Below are 21,831 nucleotides of genomic sequence, written 5' to 3'. Positions count from 1 at the left end.
AATGATTCCCCGACACGCTCGTCACGTTCTACAATCATGTGGAATAATTAAAACGTTTCATTAACTTCCTGTTCGCCCATGATTCCGCTCTGACGCCGGCGATTAAAGCCGGGGCAGCGACTTCCCGCCTCGCTCATCCGGCTGCTCAGCAACACGAGGACAACCTTGTGTCTTTTGTGTGAAGGCGCGACTCCGACGGGGGGGAAAAATGAGGGGCTTTAGCAGTCATCTGCCTTACTTAACTGTTCTCAGCACTCCGGTGCAAACGCACACGGGGGCTGACAATGAACGCCGCGTGCTCAAGGTGAAATCGTGCAAATCTGGATTTGGTTTCCATGGATGTTTTTGATTAATGCAAACACGGCAGTGAATACTTTGACTGTGCGAACACCCGCCCAAGGCCCTGAGACCTCGTCCTCCAGCACCTTTACATGTTGATAGCTTTGATATGGGAGGTCATTGTATTTCTCAAAAAATGTTCTTTACGGATGCGCGCGGTCAAGTGAACAATTACCTTGTTTCCCGCCAGCCACACGTCCATCGGCTGGCACGCGGATGGACTCAGTGCTCTTTGATGATGCCACATGTAAGAAGTGCACTCGCCCAACCACCCGGCCGTGTCTCAATCATCCATCATGGCCTTTGTTCAAAATCAGGGGCATTAACACCATAATTATACAAAACCCCGTGCTGTGCCGTTACGTAAGACGCCTCTTTTTGTCTTTTGAAATTGGGTTAGTCCATCTATTTCTTGAAAAAAAGGGGGGGGGGGGGGGGGGTGTCTGAGTAGGGGGCATGGGGGCCATTTGTCTCCCAGTGCCCCTACCATGGGGTTTCGCAGTGCGCGAGCACCCTAATAAACACCATTAGCACGGCCGGCTGTGAAAGTGACGATAGATGTGGGGGGGGAAAGTTTACGCAGCGAGCTCTCGGCCTCGCACAGCTCCCCCCCCCCCCCCCCTTTGCATATTAAAAACCACGGGGAGCTTTATTCAGACGGGCTCCCTGTTTATCTTTATGTTATTTTTCTTTCATAAAATAAATCCAGCCCTGTAACTGACGCTTATGTCAGGAGCCTTAATATCTGCCGGTGTGGCTGCTGCCGTCCAGCAGACACGGGGCAGCTGGGGGGACGGCCTCCATAAACTGTGCCCCTCCCCTTGTCATCCTACTCGCCGCTCCAGCTGATTCTCGCCTCTCCTCCTGCACCCGGTACTACGTGCACCGATCTAGGCACGAGGAAAGGGATCTGCGGATCCACTTCACACTGGGTGGGTGTGTTGCCGGGGACCCTGGGATGTGCAATTTGGAAAACGGGACACGTTCAATATGGATTCGGTCTGAATAAAATAGTTTTGTGCAGCAGGGGGGCTTCAGGGCTCTGCAGGCCGAGTGGAGCATGTAGTCTGCAGTGGGTCTTTACGGGCTGCGCCTCATTGGCTGCCTTCAATCTAGCTGTTGGATGCTGGGTATTCAAACCTTACAACCAACGCTCCTTCACTTCCCCGGAGTAAACGAGCGATGAGCGGCTTTACTTCATTTTACGAAGTACTCGCACACGGACACGCTGACCGATACTATTTCCTATAGATTTTTTGTACCAGTCCTTAAGATTTCGGTCCTGTCTGACTGAGAGTTTCTACAAAAGGCGAGACACTTTAATATAGTCCACATCCAGTTCGTAACACTGCTAGTATCTACATATTGCAATAGGCTCAGTCAAAACTGTGTCATCTCCTTCGGTGAGTGAGTTGTGATAGTGACTGATTAATAATGTATCATCTAACCATATGAACACTGCTTGTTGGCGCTGCTACGGAAAGAAAGGAGTCGTTAGTTTTGCTCTAAATTGTGGAGAGTTTGTAACGGACACGGACGGCTGTGCCGACCACCAGCTCACTCATATGTCATTTTCAAAAAATGGCTTCGAGCTAATCCAGTTAGCACGTATGAAGAATGCTGTTGTTCGACGCCCATGATTGGCCGTCTGTCTCTCCAGCATCATCGCACATAGTTCTCCACCCGTTCCTGCGTGTGCTGGCTGCGTGTTACATGGCTGCATACAAGTAGGGCATGCGATGACCTGCACGCGCGGCGTCGCGGGGCAGCCGATCTGAAGCAGAGCCGGCTGCTGCACGCAAAGTCAAGCGCGTTCGTCCTGAAGACCATCAGGTCTCCGGGGAGAGGGGCCATCGAGCGGCATTATCGGCATTATAGACGCCTCAGCCCGGAGATAGGCTTCACATCGATCGCCTGATTAATTACTGTCTGCAGGCGGCGGCAGCAGAGTACGTGTGTGTGTGGGTCGGGGGGGGGGAGTGAGGCGAGGTGAGAACTGTAGAAAATGGGGAAAAGGGGGGAAGGTGAGACAGTGGAGCAGAGAGACGAGGGAGAGGAGGGAGAGTACACGTTGTACAATCTATGAATATCAGCTAAAGGCTACACAGTAATCTTCCAGGTGGAATAATATTTTATTGATATATAGGCAGGGATGAAGCGTTATCTTAGCTGCAACAGCCCCCTACCACGCAGCCAAGGACACAATTAAATTCACACATTACTGCGGTGTAAACAACTTGCAAAGACAAGTAGAGGACACTGAAACAGCCACTGCTGTATCCAGGTTACACTTTTCACCAGACAAATAAAAATACATATACAGCACCAGTCAAAAGTCGGACACATTTCAATCCAATGGGAAATGTCTCCAAATGATTGACTGTTTCCATGTATATATAAATATATAGGTGTACATGTATGGGATGCAGGGATGCAGCTGGACGGGCAGGCTGAGCGGCTCACATTAATGAACTCCCGTCGGATCCTTTGGGCTACGTTCCCCATTCTCCCCGGAGACTGTGAGGAACATCAGTCAATAAGCTGCTACGACGCCAGTGTGAGCGCTCCATTAGGGCCACTGCTTGGGAGGGGCTGCCAGTGCATTTGGATGGGGCAACAAGGCTATTTTTAACGTATTGGGCATCGTTCGCCCCCCCTCGGTTGAGCCCCCCAGTCAAGCCGTCTTTGGTCAGAGTGGTGAGGAATTATTATTCATTTTTGAAAAGCTTAACGGACATTTATATCTTGTGACATGTGATAAAGTAACACCGATGCCAGTGATAATATTGAGCATGGAGACAATCCTGTGATAAAAGGAAAAGTCCAACTAAGCTAAGCTAAGCTTATCTTCATCAAGGCCAAAATCTTGTGTCCACATTTAAGACCATAAATGATCATAGCAATGTTTTTTACCCGGCTCTTCCCTTCACACCGTTCCTTAAAAAAGGACAATACCTCTCAAACACAGATGCAGGGAACCTTTGCAGTGACAAAGAAAACCGTGAACCACCCCCTCACCTCAGGAATGTGAAGGCTGCAGGAAGGGAGGAAGAGCGCCGCTGCATTCATTAATGGATTGATAATGTTCCATCGTGCTAAATATCATCAAACACATGAGACAAAAACTGAACAATTTAGCCTGTTTAGTTGAATCACTAAACGATGAGAAACTCATTTAATATTTCATAGGGGGAAATTGTAACAACCAGCGGAGAGAAGGAATCGGATGTATTTCGTTTCAGTTTTGCGGTTATCAGCTTTTGTGACGTTAAGAACGTCGAAACATCGGGAGGGGGAGGTGGGGGGGGGGGAGGAGGGGGAGGTGGGGGGGAGGAGGGGAGGACTGAGGTCTCTCTGTGTGGCCGAAGACACAGAAACGTAGAGAACAAGCAAGAGAGAGAGAGGAAGAAGTGTTATCAGAGCCCTCTGATGTGAGCGACTGCCTCTACCTCACCACCAAGACAGCAGTCGGCCACTGTGTGTGTGTGTGTGTGTGTGTGTGTGTGCGTGCGTGTGTGTGCGTGCGAGCGTGCATACACATTTTCAATCGCACTGACCTGAAAAGCTGTGTTAAGACTGGATCCACAGGCACTAAGAGAGGGAGAGGGAGAGATTATGACACTGTGCATCCGTAAACCACAGGCTCTTTGTGTAACACATGGAAAGGAAGCTGCTGAATAGTTGATCACTGGGACTTGAGATCTGTGGAGGTTTACCATGAAATGTGAAACACTTTCAGCTTAAAATGTGAAAAGTTAGAACATATCCTTGATGTTGATTTGGTACTTTTAAAACATTATAAATTGGTCCTGCAATATGCATTTCTCTAAAAGTAGTGTGTAGCCTTATTCTGAAACAGTTCATAGTAAAATGATTGGTTCTTTGCTGTGTGTAGAAATAGTACGGGACTACAGGACTGTGCACATGTGATCACTCTGTTTGTGCTATTCAAGAAAAATGTGTAATTTAAATTAAACATTATTATGTAAATGCTTATATTTGGAACTCACTTATTTGTTCTTTGTTTTGTTACCAGAACTGTTCGAATTCTTTAATTGTTCTACAGTGCTCTAAAAACTATTTTTCTGCTAATGGAAACTTTTGGATGACACAAGAAAAATAAACAACACAAAAATGTGAAACGCTCGCCTGTGAATATTTTGTATCCAACAAAGGTTTTATAGGACCTCCTATAAGCCTCTACGTTTCACTCTACACTGTCTGTAACTGTAAAAAAACAAAGAGATCACTTTCCTGTTACAGAAAAGGTGCTCACGACAAAACCAACGGTCCTACGGCCCCAAAGAAGCTGTCAGTCCTCCACTCACACCTGAGTCGTGTCTTGGGCCGACAGACAGAGGACCCAGGAGACTCAATCCATCGGGGGGGTTCTCATCCACTCAATGTAGGAGCAATGGTCAGCACCTCGCTCTTTGTTCAGTCAAAGATGGCTGACACGTCCTAGTGTTAAAGGGAATTCAATATGCATCCTCTGATTCAGAAATGGCCTTTGATGCCGTGAGAGTCAGATGAGGGCCGGTGAACTTCCTCAGTCTTTCTGTTGTTTCTAGGAGCAATGACCTATTATGTCATCAACCAACTCTAGAGAAGACCGCTGATGTTCTCCCGCCAACACTCACAGCTAAACTGGCTCTCAGAGACACTGAACTGCTCCTAATTCATGCCGGTTTTAGTCGCGATTAATCCATATTATGAATTTCAAAATGTGAGATGAATTAGTTAATTTGTTTTTATTAAGTAATTAATGCACAGATTAATTCAGTTACAGGAGATGTCAAGTCAAGTGGAGTCCTTAGCTTAGTTAAGTCCCCCTGCAGGAGTTTGACTCGGATTAAGTTTATTGGCCAAATGATCAAATCAGTTCAAAAAGTTAAAATCAATTTAATGTGTAATGTGGAGTTTGTGATTCTGATTCAGCAACATATTTCAAAATAGAGACGGGAGAGAGAGAGAGAGAGAGAGAGAGAGAGAGAGAGAGAGAGAGAGAGAGAGAGAGAGAGGATGCAACTCAACTCTGGCAGTCCAGAATTGGTGGTGAAGGTGACCCTGAGTGGCCGTGCCGCTGTGTGTGTGTGTGTGTGTGTATATACCTTTGGAGCGGGTTCTGTGGTGCTTGTCGTCTGCATCCACCTCCATCTGCATAGAAGGCACAAACAAGCTGTTAAATACACAACAGAGAAGCACGCTTTCATTTAGATCACTGTTCCTTTCTCTCCTTCTCTAATATGCGATATCAACACTTGGATGTGAAGCAGTCACGTGCTGCACTGTAGATGACCGACTGACACGCTGTCATTTAAAGAAGGAACATCCGCTTCTTGCAGATCCTGCAGAGCAGAGGAGACCTGCTGTCATACAAGCAGCTGGCTGATTATGCTTTTATACAAACGAATCGCTTGGATCAAAAGTCAATATTTAATGTAGAGCTGTCTGTAATGTGAAAAAAAGTAGATTAGTATTTCAGGGAATAGCTCTAAACTAAAACAAATTACACAAGACTCATATTTGGAAAAGACAGATATATTAGTTTGTTACCTGAACTAAAGTGTTATTAATAACCCACTTAAAATGCAGTTCAGGAAATGTTTCATCTCTTGCTGTTAAATGGAATTTTTCTTTATATAATAAGATTTTAAAGAAATAAACTGTATGCATTTAACAAGCGGAAACAGAAATGCAGAGTGAGGATGTGCCTCAACATCATACATTCCATGTTCATAAATATGCATGTTGAAATGAAGCAAAACTCTAAGTTCTCATTTATCCTTCTCTTGTCCATCCGGCCAGACATTGACGCAGTCATGAAGGTGTGACCATCTTTCATGTCCTGCAGCCTACGCATCTAACCTGAACTGCATGCTTCTCGTCCTCAGGGCTCGGCCCTTTGTAGCGCCCCCCCCCCCCCCCCCCCCCCCCTCCCACGCCCTCCCCCGTCCCAGCCTCTAAAGGTGGGTCTGTCCCCACACCAACACATCATAAATTGTTGAGCCGCCTCAACGTTACTCTTGCTTTTTCCAGATGTCCCTAAATATTCACGCCTGCGGGCTGTGGACTATGACGTGGGCCGCTGCCCTGTTCGGACGTCTCTTCATAATAAACATGATTTATTAACGCTACACTTACTGTACTGTGGAGCCCCCCGGCCCTAATGGTGTGGTTCTTTATGAATGCCCGTAAAGGCTTCAACGGGGGGGAAAACAAAATGATGAAAGGCGGGGGGACCTTGTAAATCTTATTAGCATATCAGGGAGGGATATTTTCCGAAGTATATTTAATAATTAAATTCATATGTGTTAATATGTTAACGAGTGAATGGATTCATAATATGTACAAATACAGATACATATTGTACATAGAAAAGATCACCACAGTGATGGAGACAATAAACTGTATAAACCCAGCTCATCCAGACAGACTAAGCAGAGCACTGTGAGCGTGTACCAGAGAAATCACTTGCATATCAATGTGGGTGGTGCTGTCATTTCTATTCAACGTATTCCGTGATTTAAAAAGTCTCTGTAGGTGGCGCTCCATTCTTTCTCCGTTCAGCCTCGGAGGCTTCTGTTCCTCCCACTGCTTCTCTTAAGTAATGTCTTTTCCCGCTTTTAGATGAGAAACGCATTTCCAGCAGCAGCACTTGTATCACACTCACTTTTTTTAGAAATAACTGTTTGTGGGGAAGTCAATATCAACGCTAAAATCACTTGCATTCTGTCTTGAATAAGGAAGATCAAACAGAGGGATGAGTGTCAAACGTGTACACATTGTGTATCTTTGAAGGACGTGAGGATGAAGCCTCTTTCGGAGCCGATGTCCTCAAAAACTGCACTCAAAAGTTTGTTACTGACAATGAATCCATCAGCGATGGGCAATCTGCAGAGGGATTCTATAGTTGGCTTTTCACTTCATTTCCTGTTTGAGATGTGCGGCGCCTCCTGGACTGGAGCCCCTTTATTATCTTTTTATTATCATTTTGTAATTATCTAACTTTGCGGGGTGGGTGTCACAATGAGTGTTAATTGGTCTTCCTGTGTTTTCTAATGCATTTAAATTGTTTTTATTTAATTTGTGTTTTATGCTTCTAATTTCCAGTGAACATCTGACGTATTAATACAAATCTCACATGTATGTATTAGAGTGAGTCGATCTGCGGAGCGTTTCAAGGCCTACATCAGTCTTCTCCACCCAGCTGCAGCTCCCCCCCCTCGAGGCTCCTGGTGAGCGCCGGACTCAGGAAGCACGCCCGGCTTGCCGTATGTCGGAGAGTCCTCTGAGCAGCCCACGGGAAAATGTCACGGCAGTAATGAAGGTTAGCCTGCTTACTGAGGATTAGGAGGAGCCGCGCTCCTTCTCTGCGTCTCTGCGTCTCAATTAGGCGCCGGATCAATGTCATTACGGGGCGGGATGAATCACCACGGAGTCACGTTGAGCCGACTCTCGCTGGGCTCAAAGCAAACACGTATGATGAGGAGCTCCGAAGGTCCGGCTCGCTCTGCTACTCTCACACGACCCGTCAGACTCATACACCTCCATGTTTGGGGATATTACACGTGACGTGTCATCCATTAACAACCCTCTGGATTATCTGCACCCCTCGCTCTTGTTTGAAGGCAAGTTATTTTTCACAGGAGAATAATACTTTTTTTTAATGGCGATATACTGTCACATCAATAAAAAGTTCAATTGAGAAGAAATAATGACCCGCTGCAATATTTAGCATATTCTACAACAAATATGTTTCCAAAGACACGTGGATGGTCTTGTTGCACAGACCTGATGTCGGGAGTATCGGTGCAGGGGTGGAAGTAGTTAACTTGTGTTGTAATTCACCATTTCATTTCACACATGACCTCCACTGGGATTCAGTTGGAATATTCAAAGGGCACCAGCCGGTGGGTATTTAGCTGAAAGTCCCGCTGCACTTCATACTCCTATCTACCATTCATTGCCTCTAAATATGCATGACAGAAGGCCCTGTGCTTTTTCATTTGCATCCACGTGGAGCACTGAGCAGTTTACATCGAGTGAGGTTTTTATTCACTCCCAGAACACACGGGTCTGCCGGTGCGAAGGCTGCATCCCATTTCAAAAGCGCGGAGGCTACAAACACAAGATGAATTGTCCGAGAAGGTGGTCCTTTGGAGACATGTGCACATCGTGGATGAAGGGTTGAACACCTGCATTATTCCACATGCACATTAAAACAAGCAGCCGTCCAAATGCCAACAATATGGATTGTAGAGTCCTCCGCAGAACCAAAACAAATATGTAAATGATCTTCCTTGGAAATGAAAGTTTCCGTGCCGGTTATTGGGAGTCTTCATCACGCCAGACAGAAATAAGGAGGAGGTGTTTGTTGCTTGATAAGGAATAATCGGGACATTACTGGGAATGAAACATGATAAGAAATGCAGCGATTATTCTAATAAGCGCTGAGACGAGTGCCGTGTGTGTGTTCATCACTGGGGTGGAGGTGGTGGAGGAGGAGGTGGTGGTGGTGGGGTTGCTCAGACATCTGTCACAACGATTCACATCGTTATCAGTTTCCCTTTGTCTTCACCTTGAAGTTTTGGGAGAATGCGTCTCAGGCATATGGAGCCCGACCCGCCCTCCGCCACGCGCACACGGACGCGCACACGCATTGGTATTCTGTAGGGTACAGCGGCGGGGAGCCACCAAAACGCCACTGGCACTATCGAGTTTCACTGCGAATAGGTATTCACGCCGTGCATCACCCGACGACAGCAAACACGTGTGCCGAAGCGACGCTAAGTGCATCTGAATTAGTGCGCGGGGCCGCGGAGACGACAGCGGCGGCGGAGTGCGCGCTGACAGTCAGTGAGGAGGAGAGCGAGGGTGATGGAGGCAGACGGAGAGAGTGATTCCTAACTAGTGCGGAGGATGGCTTTGGTGGGCGACAGCAGCGATGCAGGGCTGTAAAACGAGTTAGAGAGGCACGAGCCGTGATCAGAATAGAATGCCGCAATTTATCAGCTGGTCCGGAAACCGCAGAGGGGCTGCAAGGATGTGTGCTTGTTACCTAAATGATTGCTCAACGGCCCGGCTGGGTCATGTTGGCACACCCTTTCCTTTGTGAAGTCATGGTTCTATTCGCCTTTATTGCCTCCCATCTCCGTCTTTGAAACCTTTCATTGCTGCTGCATTCTTGGACTGGACAGCAGAATTTATGAAACTTATAAAGGAAATAAGCGGTCAAAAACTGGTTTGTATTGGCATGTGTTACAAGATGTTTTTTTCTAAAATGTAATAATAAAAGGGTCAGTACAGATCAAAATGTACAGATCAAAAAATAGATCTGATATTACTGAACATGCAATCCGTGGAGACTTTTCATCTGGGCCTTTGCCAATAAATAACTTTCAGTCTAAGGGGGCATATTTCAAACTTGGCACACGAAAGAGGTTCAAACATTTCAACAATGTCACATTAGAAAAAGAATATTTGGTTCTCTCATTTATTTGTGTACAGTGTACTAACCTAAATCAGCCCGTACATACGTGGTCATTTAAACATTTGAAAACATGAAATAGGCAATGGCCTTCTTTGCCTTTTTTTGTTTCATCTTCTGGTGAATCCCGTTCCACTGTGCAAATGTTACCGTGGTTACTTTTCTTTTCATATTTTTGCTTAAAAAAAAAAAATAAATCAATCAAGATTAACAAAATTGAAAGTCAATCTTTGGGTGGTCTCTGTGGAGTTTGTAAAGAGCATGTTTTACAATTCAGACACAAAGGGACGTGTGCGAGCTGTGAGGGGCGCATCCGTGACATGAAGGCTACAAATTGTAGCACTTAAATTGTACTTATAATGGCACTTATCTATAGCAAATTGTAACTTGGCTTATTTGATATTGCCTCTGAGTTTGTATCCCTATGTTTGAATGGACTTAATGTACTTTGGATAAAAGCGTCAGCTAAATGACATGTCATGTAATTTGGAAAGACTAAGATGACTTTCGTGGTGATTCTAATCCTTTTAGGTCATGTATGTTGATAAACTGTTCCTGTTGATTTCATGGATAATTATTCACCTCAAACGGGATCGTCCACCTGTGTGTCATGGTTCCGTGTAGGAGCTAGAGACACTGATACCTGTGACTACAGCAGCCGTTTGTCTGGGACATGAATGGAGCCTTTCCCACTGGAGACAAACGTGGGTTTTAGTGTTTTAGAGTTTGTTTTAGAGCGCTGCACTACCTGAAAGGGTTTGGGCTGGAGGCAGCTCTTTGGTCCGGACCTCTGCTTCCCCGGTGACCTGCCGACGTTCAGACGTTCAACGGCTCACCGCGTCTCCCTCAAATTCATTTTCTACACAGGGGGGAGGAAGAAGACGGGAAAGCGTGCGTCATTAAAACCATTTTCCAGAACAATCGCGGCCCCATACAGCGATACAGAGATTCCTCTCCTCTGACTGGGCTCCAGAGTAACCATATAGCACCGGATATGCAGCACATGCCAAGCGAGCGCTGGCTTCCGCCAAAACAACAGCCGCTTGTCGTGTGCGACGGGCTTGGCAACACGGAGTAATTAGCTGAATCTATCATCTTCTGCAGGAAGTGGGGACAAATATAGCTAATGATCCGTGCCTGCATGCCTGATTTTACGCCTCGGATCTCCATCCTTTGCCTTTGAGTTAGAGGAGGAGAGGAACGGGTGAGGCGGAGTGGCGGTTGATATACACGGAGTTCAGGGGTCAATGTCCTCCTCCAGTAAAAGAAAATAATAATAATGAACACGGAACGTGATAAAGACGGGAAAGAGAAGAGGTGGAGGTGTGAATGAGCATATGCAGTCAAACGCTCCGCCTGTCTCCTTCCGCTCGCTGCAACTAATTGAGAGAACGTACGGGAGAGAACAGATGAGGTGCTGATGGTGTATAGGGACCGTCAGAAAGAATGAAGGCCCCCATAGGGAGCCTAGCAGACGGCCCGTAACACACACACACACACACACACACACACACACACACACACACACACACACACACACACACACACAGCTATTCCCCACCTATTTCAAAGCAGCTTAAATCAAAAACAATAGCTGGTCCTTGAGGACAAAGCAGCTATAGGCTCACAGTGCTTGTTGTTTCCATGTGCTAAAAGGAGCGCCGCTTCTTACGTGCATAGGCAGACTTTTTCTTTGAACCATCAGGGGGCACCTTTTTTTTGGGCTTCATCACACAAACACAAACCTCCGTTTTCCACCTTTTTTTTCGGTCCTTCTGTAGTGTTCCTCTGAAGCGGGGCCAAGCTGGAAACGTTACAATGCTACAAAAACTACAAAAGTTGCAAGGGGATAGCGCAAACAACGCTTTTAGAAAAGTCCAGTTGCGACGGGTGAATTTATTCTTGCGAGATATTTCTCCCCCCACTCCCAATCAGAGTGTAAGTGATGGGTCCGTCCTGTGATGAAGGTCTTCATGTGGAGGCTGATGACGAATCACAGCTCTGAGTCTTCATGCGAACACTGCGCTCCCCCCTCCCCCCCTTCCCACCTCTGTACTTCTCTGTGTATCATAAAAAAAGAGAAGACAAATGGCAAGAGTGTAACTAGACAACAGAAGACGCACATAGCACACAGCGAAGCAGCGCGCGGCGTATTTAAAGCCTGTGCCTTTGTGTGGGATTCCAGCCAAAGAGTTGAGGAGCTGGTTTGCTAGTTTCAGCACCAAGGACAGTGACAGACAGAGCGAATGCAGGGAAGAATGGTCCTTCGACAGCAGTGGGAGCGCACACACACACACACACACACACACACACACACACACACACACACACACACACACACACACAAACACCCACACACACACACACACACCACACCACACCACACACACAAACTGTCTTATAAATGTCTTATTCCATCACATACACCCAGACCTCAGTCTGCAACGACTAATACAACGGAGGAGCAGTGCTGGATGAGCAAGGACCTGACGTGGTGCACGCAGCCACAAGAGAAGCAACAACACACAAGTAATCAGTTTGAAGTGACGACCACTCCTGACAGGAAACACTCCCCAGGTGTTGATAATCCCAACGTACGAGGCTTTGTTGCAGACCAAGTCCTCCGGCTGCAGTGAACCCTTTGCACAACGAACGGGGAGCACGGCTGCTCTTCACAGGGGCTCCTGTATGTATCACAGCGAGGACGCACACACCCAAAGCAGCCCGGGAAGAGCAGCTGCTCTGGCACATGCACACTGTGACATTCTTTTTATGACATATACTGTACAGGTATTTTAGACACACACACACAAAACACATAAAGAAACACACACACATGGCACATGAGGATAACGGGTACACACATAATCACATAATACAAGAGACATGCTTTATTCATGGGAGTACGCGCACACACACACACACACACACACACACACACACACACACAGCAATCTCTTCCTCCCAGGCTCTGAGAGCGACTGGGGCTGCCTGACCTACATTCTGGCAGATATGTATAGCGGCAGAGAGGAGATGAAATCTCCCTCTTTGTGGCTCTCTCCCCCTCGCTCTGTTCCACATCCTGTGTTCTTTTGCGTGCCTGTTTGTTGCATCTCGGACACACACACACACATACACACACACACACACACACACACACAGGAGGTGAAGTAGGGACTATGATCTCTGTGCCTGTGTGCTGATGCTGGGGTTCAGTCACATGTGTCAGGTGGGAACAGGGTTCATGTATGATCCTCCATTCCTCTGCTGCACATTGAAGATCCACAAACTACCCCGATGGATGTCAGTAAAATATTTATGTCCCCAAAAAATTCTCAGGGAAAACAAACGTTGCGGTGCGATAAAGGGAGAAATGGAACTCAGCCAGAGATCTCGGTGAGGAGAAGAGGAACCGATGTGTGTGTACTGGGTGATGGTGTGTTTGTGAGCTGGTCTGATTAGCCAGAGCACAGGAGATGGAAATGTACTGATTATAAAGCCAGCTGGCAGCTGCATCTATTCCTCCTGAAACTGTCGTGTGGGAATCGATGCCTCTACTAGACCGGACTGCAAACACAGATTAAGATAACACATAAGAAACAGCACGCATATCAGTTTTTAATTAGAGGGACATTTTTGACCCAATTCCTGCCTCGTTTTGTCCACTGTGCCCATGTTATCGTGACAGGGAGTCCTCTCCTTGCCCTGACAGCACAGAGGTGAGCAATTCAAGAGGGGTTCAGCACATAAAAGATAAAAAAAAAAAAACTTGATCCACTATATCCCTGAAGTAAACCACCCAAGCCCTCTAAATCCCACTGAGACATTACACTGACCCGTCTGTCAAATCAGTGACAAAGCAGAAAGCAGCTGAAGAAATCTCATGACCATGCACCAAAACCACATTAATATCTTATGCTGGCATTTCTCTCTCCCACAGATCCTCTCGCAAATCAATTTCACAGTGGAAAAAAAACAACAACAACACAGGTTCAAAAGTAAGATGTGCTTGTTATTCAAGTAATGAAGTAATCCAGGGATTGAACTGTTTACTGTCATCCAGCCATCCCTGCAGTCTCTCCTCCCTCTAACCGGATTGACGCTCACTCTGGGCTCCAGGCGGGTCCAGCCAGGACACACAGCTGAGCAAGGAGCGGCCCATGTTCAGTCAACACACATCACGGCTCAGCTGCTGCCTCTGGTTACTGCGCCCGTTAAAAGGAATCTGCCTATGATGTCTGGATCTCTGGACCCTGGCGTGTCTGAGGAAGGGCCGGCGAAGGGGACTGGCTCTCTGTCAAAGAGTGAGCCGAGGTAAAAGCACTTCTACGACCCGCCTTTGTCTTCAAGCATGCGGGTCACACGGAAGGCGGGTACTCACGGAAGGGAAAAAGAAGCGGGAAATCGATACAAAACACACACAGGAACACGTTCGTTATTTCAGCCTGCCCCTCTCGATGAGACAAACAAGAAGCTGAAAGCACACACAGTGCACCCCTCTGCTCCCCCCCCGTAAGGGTGAGGGTGGGGGGGGGTAACATCGAGCGAAACTGCCGCCGCAATTACCCACGGGGGGGTAATCACCGGCACAATGCACTATGGGTTGGCTGCCTGGGAGTGAGACCGAAATACTCAGGTGAGGAGAGAAGCCAGACAGCAATCAGCCCAGCAGGGGGAGGGAGACGGAGAGGAGGGGGGAGAGAGGAGAGCAAAGGGCCATTCCTTTAATTTCCAAGGGAGAGCCAGGGCCTTAATTACTTGATGAGTCTCCTCTCTCCTCTGTCTGCTCTGTGTGTGTGTGTGTGTGTGTGCGTCTGTGTGAGTGCCCATTATCCGACTGGGAAGACTCCAATCACCTCACAGCAGAGATAGCGGGTGCAGGGAACAACATTGCAGCGAGGGGGAGAGAGAGAGAGAGAGAGGGAGAGAGAGAGAGAGAGAGAGAGGTGATTTGCGCCTTTGGAAGCGTTAACGACGTCTCTCGTCCCCAGCAGCTATAGAACACCAAGGTTGAGGAGCGAGACAGCGAGACGGAGACCTGAAATAGCCACAGGAAGAGGCACCTCCACCGATGGAAAGCTATGCTAACAGAGTTTCCGTCACTCAGTTAAAGCTCTGTGAAAAAATGAAAGCCACCGCGGCCGCCTGGATTAAAGGCTTTCACGTGACCTCTATATGACTACAGAGCCAGGTGGGATGAACGCACACAGCCTTTAAGGCTACGCGGGACAACAAAAAGCCCAAATAGAAAGCTGGTGGTCTGAAATCTGTGCGCTGCTGCGGGTCAGAAATCACCGTTATGCCGTGAAGATGAATGACAGTATCATTGGTTACTAAAGAATCGCTTTAGTTCAGGTTTGATGAGCGCTATCCAGCTCCATCACAGCGCTCTGCGGCAGCGGCAGCCAACCGCTGCGTTGTTTCATGGAGGGCAAATACGTTTGAAGGATTCCTTCCACAGGAGCATAAACATTGCTATTGTTCTGGTAACTGCAACCTGCTTATAACATTCAATCTAATATGAGGGGCTTGCAGATACTGTTTGTTTAATCCCAGAGAGGAGAACGAGCCTTTTTACTTACATTTATATTTCTTTGGTCTTCACAATAGAGTATTTACATGCGCGTAGGACAAAAATACATAAAAGACCGTATAGATTAAATCTATACTACAGTATATACCTCTCTTCTAAATGCCATGTCCATCTGTTTAAGAAAATAAACGAGAATGTGGAATAAACATTCGCTCTTCCTGTTGTAAATTGGGTCTGGTGGTTTGTTGCTTATAAAAAGTGGGTGCCTGATCTCTGCTGAAATCTCTCGAAAACAACTTTACATTTACCGAACTGGTGACTATTGTCATCACACATGAAATGCTTATTCAATGTCTGACAATTCCTCAGACTGAACAATAACAACAACATCTCCCCCGTATTTCCCGATAAGCAGGTGGGAATGTTTCGCCGCCACGTGAAACCACACGCAGGGCGTTTGGTCGGTGAACTGATGCGTCCGTCAATGAAGGCTGAGCGCCCAGTTGCAGCCGAGGCGGCACGCCGTCTCTGCTCAGTAGACCAGGCATCCGTTGCAGAGGCGCTTTGCCGCGTCTCCGCAGTAGAAAGGGTGGCGAGGCGTCTGTGAAGGTTAGCTGCCTTTTAGCACGTCAGATGGGAGTTTAACCCTCAGCTATGATAAACTGGGCTGAGCCCGAGTGCTCTGCCCCGGCTAATGAAATAGCTCCCTTTGTGTTGCTGCAGGATGACATTTCCAACATTTAGTCCTCGTGGCATCGTCCTTCTCGTTATTCATATCAGATCATCCCCGCGGAATTGGCAATGACATCGCCTCGTGTTTGTGCGTGCGTGCGTGTGTTTACAGGATGTGTGTGCATGCGTGCGTTTAAAATGACTGGCGTATGACTGGATGGTGGTTTGTGTGCGTGTGCGGGCGCTTATGAGTGCACAGGTCAATATGCAGTGTGCAAACACAAGTACTCTTCTGTATGTGTGTGTCTGATTGCACCCAGTTCGCTGTGCACTGATGAGCTCTATTGTTCTGCTCTCCATTTGCTCTGGTTCTTTCCACGGAATCTCTCTCTCTCTCTCACACACACACACACACACACACACACACACACACACACACACACACACACACACACACACACACACACACTTCCCCTCCCACACCAACCCCACCCCCCAGCTTGGCTGCACAGAATACCAATGATGCAGTCTGCAGATAGATAGACAGGGCTGTCTGTCACATGGCCCTATATGTCCTGAGGCTTTACCCTGGGATGACACCAGGCACACACACACACACACACGCACGCACGCACGCACGCACGCACGCACGCACGCACGCACACACACACACACACACACACACACACACACACGCACACACACACACACAGCTTGGCATGCTGTATCTCAGGCACACACACACTGCAGACATTCACAGTGAGAGATATATACACACTTGCGCTCATGGGCACACGCACACACACACTGATTCACCGCAGGCCAGCTAGCCCCCCCCCAGGATACTCATTCTATCGCTCTCTCATTCTCCCTCTATGTAACAAACAGTCACGCAGGCTGGACTGAAAGACGCTGAATGCTGCTCCACACACACACACACACACACACATGGTGGTGTGGGAAGGAACCCCTCCCCTGCTTCTCACACATTCGTCACTGACACAGCTCTACACAGTCACTGGTTGTCCTGTGGCAACAAAAATAGCAGCCTAATAGGACAGAATAGAAAAAAATAGTCCCTTCGCTCTCCACTCAAATAGGAACCAATATTTCCAGATGTGGAGTCAAAGGCTCTGGACAGCAGAGAGAATTGGTTTCCGTTTGAGTGAATCACACGGATATTCAGAACCAGCTTCCCCCCGACAGCCCGAGAGCGTCTGACAGCCACGGCCCGGCCCGCACAAAAAGCAGACAAATTCCAACTCTCCCTGGTCTAGTCTTCATTATCATCCCACTTTTCATTTCTTAAACCCTAACGTGACTGTGGCTGCGTGGTGGAGCAGGGGCTGTGATTGGCAGCCTACTGGGTATGAGTGCTGGACAGTCCTTGCATGGTCTGAGCACAAGCTTCAAAGGTACAGTCCATTGAGTCCGGCCTGTGTTTCTCTCTCACTGTGTTTCCCCACAGACACAATAAGCCCCTTTAAACAGACCATTACTAAATGCATCGCGTTATATTGGAAAAGCTCCCACATTGGCTTTGTCCGGCTGACCCGGAGGTTGACGCCGGTTTTTTTTACCCAACGTCACATCCGAGGGTAGATAGTAAAGCTACGGTCAGTATTTGCTGAGTTACAGACACCCGCTTCGTTCTCATCAGTTCAACATGAATTACAAGCCAGTGTTCCCTTATAGCTGTTGTGCGTCCCAATGCACACACACATGCGCGCACACACAGGTCAGCACACTTTTACCAGTGAAAAGACACTGCGCGTTGGAAAATGTGTCGGTCTCCTCCTCTCGGTCTGCATTCGGTGGACGACGAAGCGAGCATAGCAGCGTTTATTTGGTGACACCAGCTCACACACTTTCCATCACCCCGATGAAGAGAACATGGAAACTGAACGGCGCCTCGTGTCACTGGAAACCATGAAGCCCATCCTGGGAAAGGAAACGCTTCACGTGCCACTGCTGAGCAAATTGGATTCTGAGATCGTACCAGCAACAACTCAGTCGTACGCTTGTTTCAATAATGATCCTCTTGGCGCTCGCTGTGCCAGGCACACATGGCCACACTGGAATACCAGCAGAAGAAACAAACTGTGTGTATATGTAAACCTACACTCATAACCCCACCCCCTCCTGTTGGGAAATATGTATATGTGCATTTCTGGATTTTTGTCAGAAAACTTGTTATGTTGCTATCACACGGCGGGAAGCAGCTACATCAAGGTGGCAGCCTGAGAGAAGGTGGGATGTTTATATGCAAATGGGAGTGGGGATGAAGCTGTGGACGGTGGGTCCGGGTGGAGCGGAGACAAGGAGAGTTCTCTTTGTGGCCGTGCGGCTAATACAAAAAATGCATAAAAATGATGATTGTAAGAGGAAAACGTGTCAGTCTCGCAGCGCTGAATGCCGGGAGTCTCACAGCGTCACTTTCATCGACTGGAAATGAAATGTTACGTCAAGCTGAACGAGGAATAATCCAACATCAGCAGTAACAAGGCCTCAGAGGGAGCGAGACACCCCGTCCTAACGGCAGCTTTGAAGTTTCGCCAAATAAACCCCCCCTTGAACCAGCGGCGTGCCCGTTGGAAAGATGGCTGTGTGGTGCTCGCCATCAATAACAGCAGGCAATTGCAGGTGATCTCCCTCCTGTCAGCACCGTCCACCCATCCATCGTCAGCCAACACCGGGATGTAATGAAATGAGGAGGCACCGTCAGAGATCATTCCTCTTTTCTACATCGCCAATCAGATGTTCTTCGTCCATTCCAAGGCTTTTAAAGCAAATGTCAGAAAGAAGAGTAGACACAAGGCGAGCAAGGACAAGGTGTCAGTCATATAATGACAGAACACATATTCAACTGTTTCAGACTTATGTGTTTTTCATGAACCAATACCAGGTATGAACTAAACGTCGTGTCCCTCTGAATGTCTCTGGTAGCATGAGAGCAACTGCATGTGTATGTGTGTTGTGAAATTGGCAGATGGACATTTGAAGCGGCTTTGCACCCTGCGGCAGGACGCACACATGCATGCACACACACACACACACACACACACACACACACACATTAACACTCCGGGGCACGGCTGTAACATTAACGCAGTGTAACGTAAAGCCATCAAAAACACTGATCCAATATTTCAACTTGTCCCAACGCGGGGGAAGTGAAGACGACCACAACACACCACATTTCGCCTGTTTCCTGGAAATACCTATGAAGGCCTTTGTTTTAGCGAAGCAGAGGCGCCTCCCGTCAGCGCGCGGTGCATTCACACTGCTGCAAACATCACCTGGTGCTCGCTCCTAATCTGGTTCACCTGCGTGTGCCACTGTGGGCTAAACGTCTCTCTCCTCATGGGCCCGTCTTTGTCTCCCAGCTGAGGGGATGGGGGGATGAAGGGGTAGGTGGAGGGCTGTGGGTGGACGGGGGAGGGAGGGAGGGGCAACAAAGGCTGCCTGCTCCCAGAGGAGTCTCTTCTGCCAGCCCAGTGCCACAGATCAACAGTCAGCCAGCCAGCCATCAACTGGCCTCATCCCTCTCTCTCTCTCTCTCTCTCCCACCCTCTTTTCTCCCTCTCTCTCTCGCTGTCTCTGCCAGAGGCGCTCGCCGTCCCCGTGTCTCCTTCCCAAGCCAAATGCCTGTCCCACAACCAACGGTGCATGTCTGTCTGGCAACCTCCACGCCCGCTGCTCTGCCTGCCTGTCTCTCCGTCGATTCTTCCTCCGGTCGTCCTGTCTGTCTGCTGCTGTGTCCGGGTGCACGGGTGTCTGTCTGCCTGTCCATCTGCCTGTCTGCCTGCCAGCCACTCTTCCTGGCCAATGCCGCTCTGCAGGAAAGCGGCCAGGCTGTCCGCCGCTCTGCCAATCTGCCCGACTATCTGCCCGCGTACTCGTCATCTGTTTGTGTCCTCGCTTGTTTGCCTGCCCGTCTGTCTGAATGTTTACCTGTCTGCCGCTCCATCTGTCTCTTATCTGTTTATTCGCCTGTCTGCGTCTGCGCTGAGGTGCTTTGTAAAAGGCTGAACATAAACCCCTAACCCTATTTTATAGCAAGCAGTGTTTTAGAAAGAGTGAGCATACAGCTGAGCTCCAAATAAACACTTTCAAACTGGCTCATAACTGGAAGAAGTGGATTATTGACTGATGAGTTATATTTATATTTGATCGTCCATCACACTGTACCAGCTTTGGCAGAGTATTAATCTTCAAGCTGGCGCAGTACAATGGTTATCACATTGTGTTTCACACATATATATATATATATATATATATATATATATATATATATATATATATATATATATATATATATCGACAGGCCCTGAAGATCATGTGTACCAAGATTACACACAACCAAAAAATGGACAAAGAACGGTACCGTCTGAAAACGCATGTTGTCATGTAAATAAAAATGAACAGAAAAGTTAAAAAAACAAACAGTTGACGACCGTCACCCTGTGTTTTTTTTCCTCAACCAATGAACAAATGTCGCCCTATGTGGAATGTGGAGAGACACCATATACGTCTGTAGCTGCAGAGACCTGTCAATCAAAGTAAGCCCCACCCTGAAGAACACCCCTGCTTTATGGTTGAATGTAAATGGGTCATCATGCTGTATTGAAGAAGAATTAACACCAGAGATGGAGACAGTAAACTCATGTTTACCATGTTTACTGAGGGAATGAATCGATTGGCTGAAGACTAATTCCCTTCCAGTATGATGCACTGCTGTTTGTCGGGAAGAGGAAAAGGCTGTCTCCTCCTTTTCTCACCCTCCTCTCTGTGTCTCACTCCCATGTCCTCTCCCATTCTTTTCTCAACAAGAGAGCAAGAGAGTGTTCGACTGGCTCGTCTCGACGCTCCCCGCGCTCGCTCGGCAGTCAAGGACAACTCTAATAGAGGTAGAACAAAAGGAAAGGGGTGCGGGGGGGTAACAACAGACCGACGGAGGGGAACAAGCATGCGAGGGTCTTTGAAATTATACATATTGTTAAAACAACAATAGTGTGTATTTCCATTTTTTAGTGGCACTGACTTCTGCTCTGCGCCACTGTCCACAGGTGGGGAGCCAGAGGGAGGAATATCTCAATGTACACCCTGTTTTGCATATCACACAGCTAGAGACTGGCTGGTCCCCTGGGCATCGAACGCACACACAGCTGTGTACAGTACATTCATTAGACTACAGGCCAACAGCACGTCTCCACCGTGTCTCTAATGCTAAACGTGGCGTTCGTCTCTTTGTAAACTCACCATTTTTGAGTAATAACCTCTCGTGTATTCCGCATTCTTGGTGAAAGTTTTTCTGAATTGGATGCTCCATCCTTTTGTGGGTCCTGATGTTACCATGTTATGATGAGCACATTGTGTGTTTCTTTCTTCTTTGCGGCACCTCAGTACGTGTTTGTGTTTACAGTCACTCCCACATAAAGACTTTGCAATGAGCACATTTAAATGCCTCTGCAGCTCGATGGCTAATCCCTGTTGTGGATTGGCCCAGTTAGAGGTTCTCAGCTTTTGGAAGGGAATACTAAACTGGGGATGAGGTGGGAGGGGGACGTGGGTATCTCTCTATTTATAATGGTAAACCCGGTCCATGTTTCTGCTGCGCCGATAGATGTTATCTGTGTCAGCCTTTGTTTCTTCCCTTCTCTCCTCCTCTTCTACCCTCGTGTTCCCGCTGTTTCTCCCGACGCCGCGCGTCGCCTGCTCTCTCTCTCTCTCTCTCTCTCTCTGCCTCTCTCTCATTCTTATTTCCTTGTTCTTTGCTTCTCGCCCCACTCCTCCC

General features: G+C 47.7%; 1 protein-coding gene across 8 annotated transcripts in view; it reads right to left on the bottom strand.

Annotated features, from left to right (window-relative positions):
- The window catches only part of myt1lb (myelin transcription factor 1-like, b), a 79,829-nt gene that overhangs the window by 40,759 nt on the left and 17,239 nt on the right, over positions 1 to 21,831 (bottom strand). For 6 of the 8 annotated variants that reach the window (XM_078089010.1, XM_078089013.1, XM_078089009.1 and 3 more), the window contains exons 2-4: positions 10,578 to 10,688; positions 5,451 to 5,496; positions 3,897 to 3,930 (exon numbers count right to left, since the gene is read on the bottom strand). In XM_078089010.1, coding sequence (XP_077945136.1) covers positions 3,897 to 3,930; positions 5,451 to 5,496 — 80 coding nt within the window. In that variant the 5' untranslated portion in view covers positions 10,578 to 10,688. Of the gene's footprint in view, positions 1 to 3,896; positions 3,931 to 5,450; positions 5,497 to 10,577; positions 10,689 to 21,831 lie in introns of those variants that run through there. The other 2 variants (XM_078089011.1, XM_078089014.1) reach the window with 2 other exon arrangements.

The sequence above is a fragment of the Gasterosteus aculeatus genome, chromosome 15, assembly GCF_964276395.1.
Source record: "Gasterosteus aculeatus chromosome 15, fGasAcu3.hap1.1, whole genome shotgun sequence".
NCBI lineage: Eukaryota > Metazoa > Chordata > Actinopteri > Perciformes > Gasterosteidae > Gasterosteus > Gasterosteus aculeatus.
The sequence above is the reverse complement of the archived record's forward strand: the minus strand, read 5'-3'. Positions and strand labels throughout refer to the sequence as shown.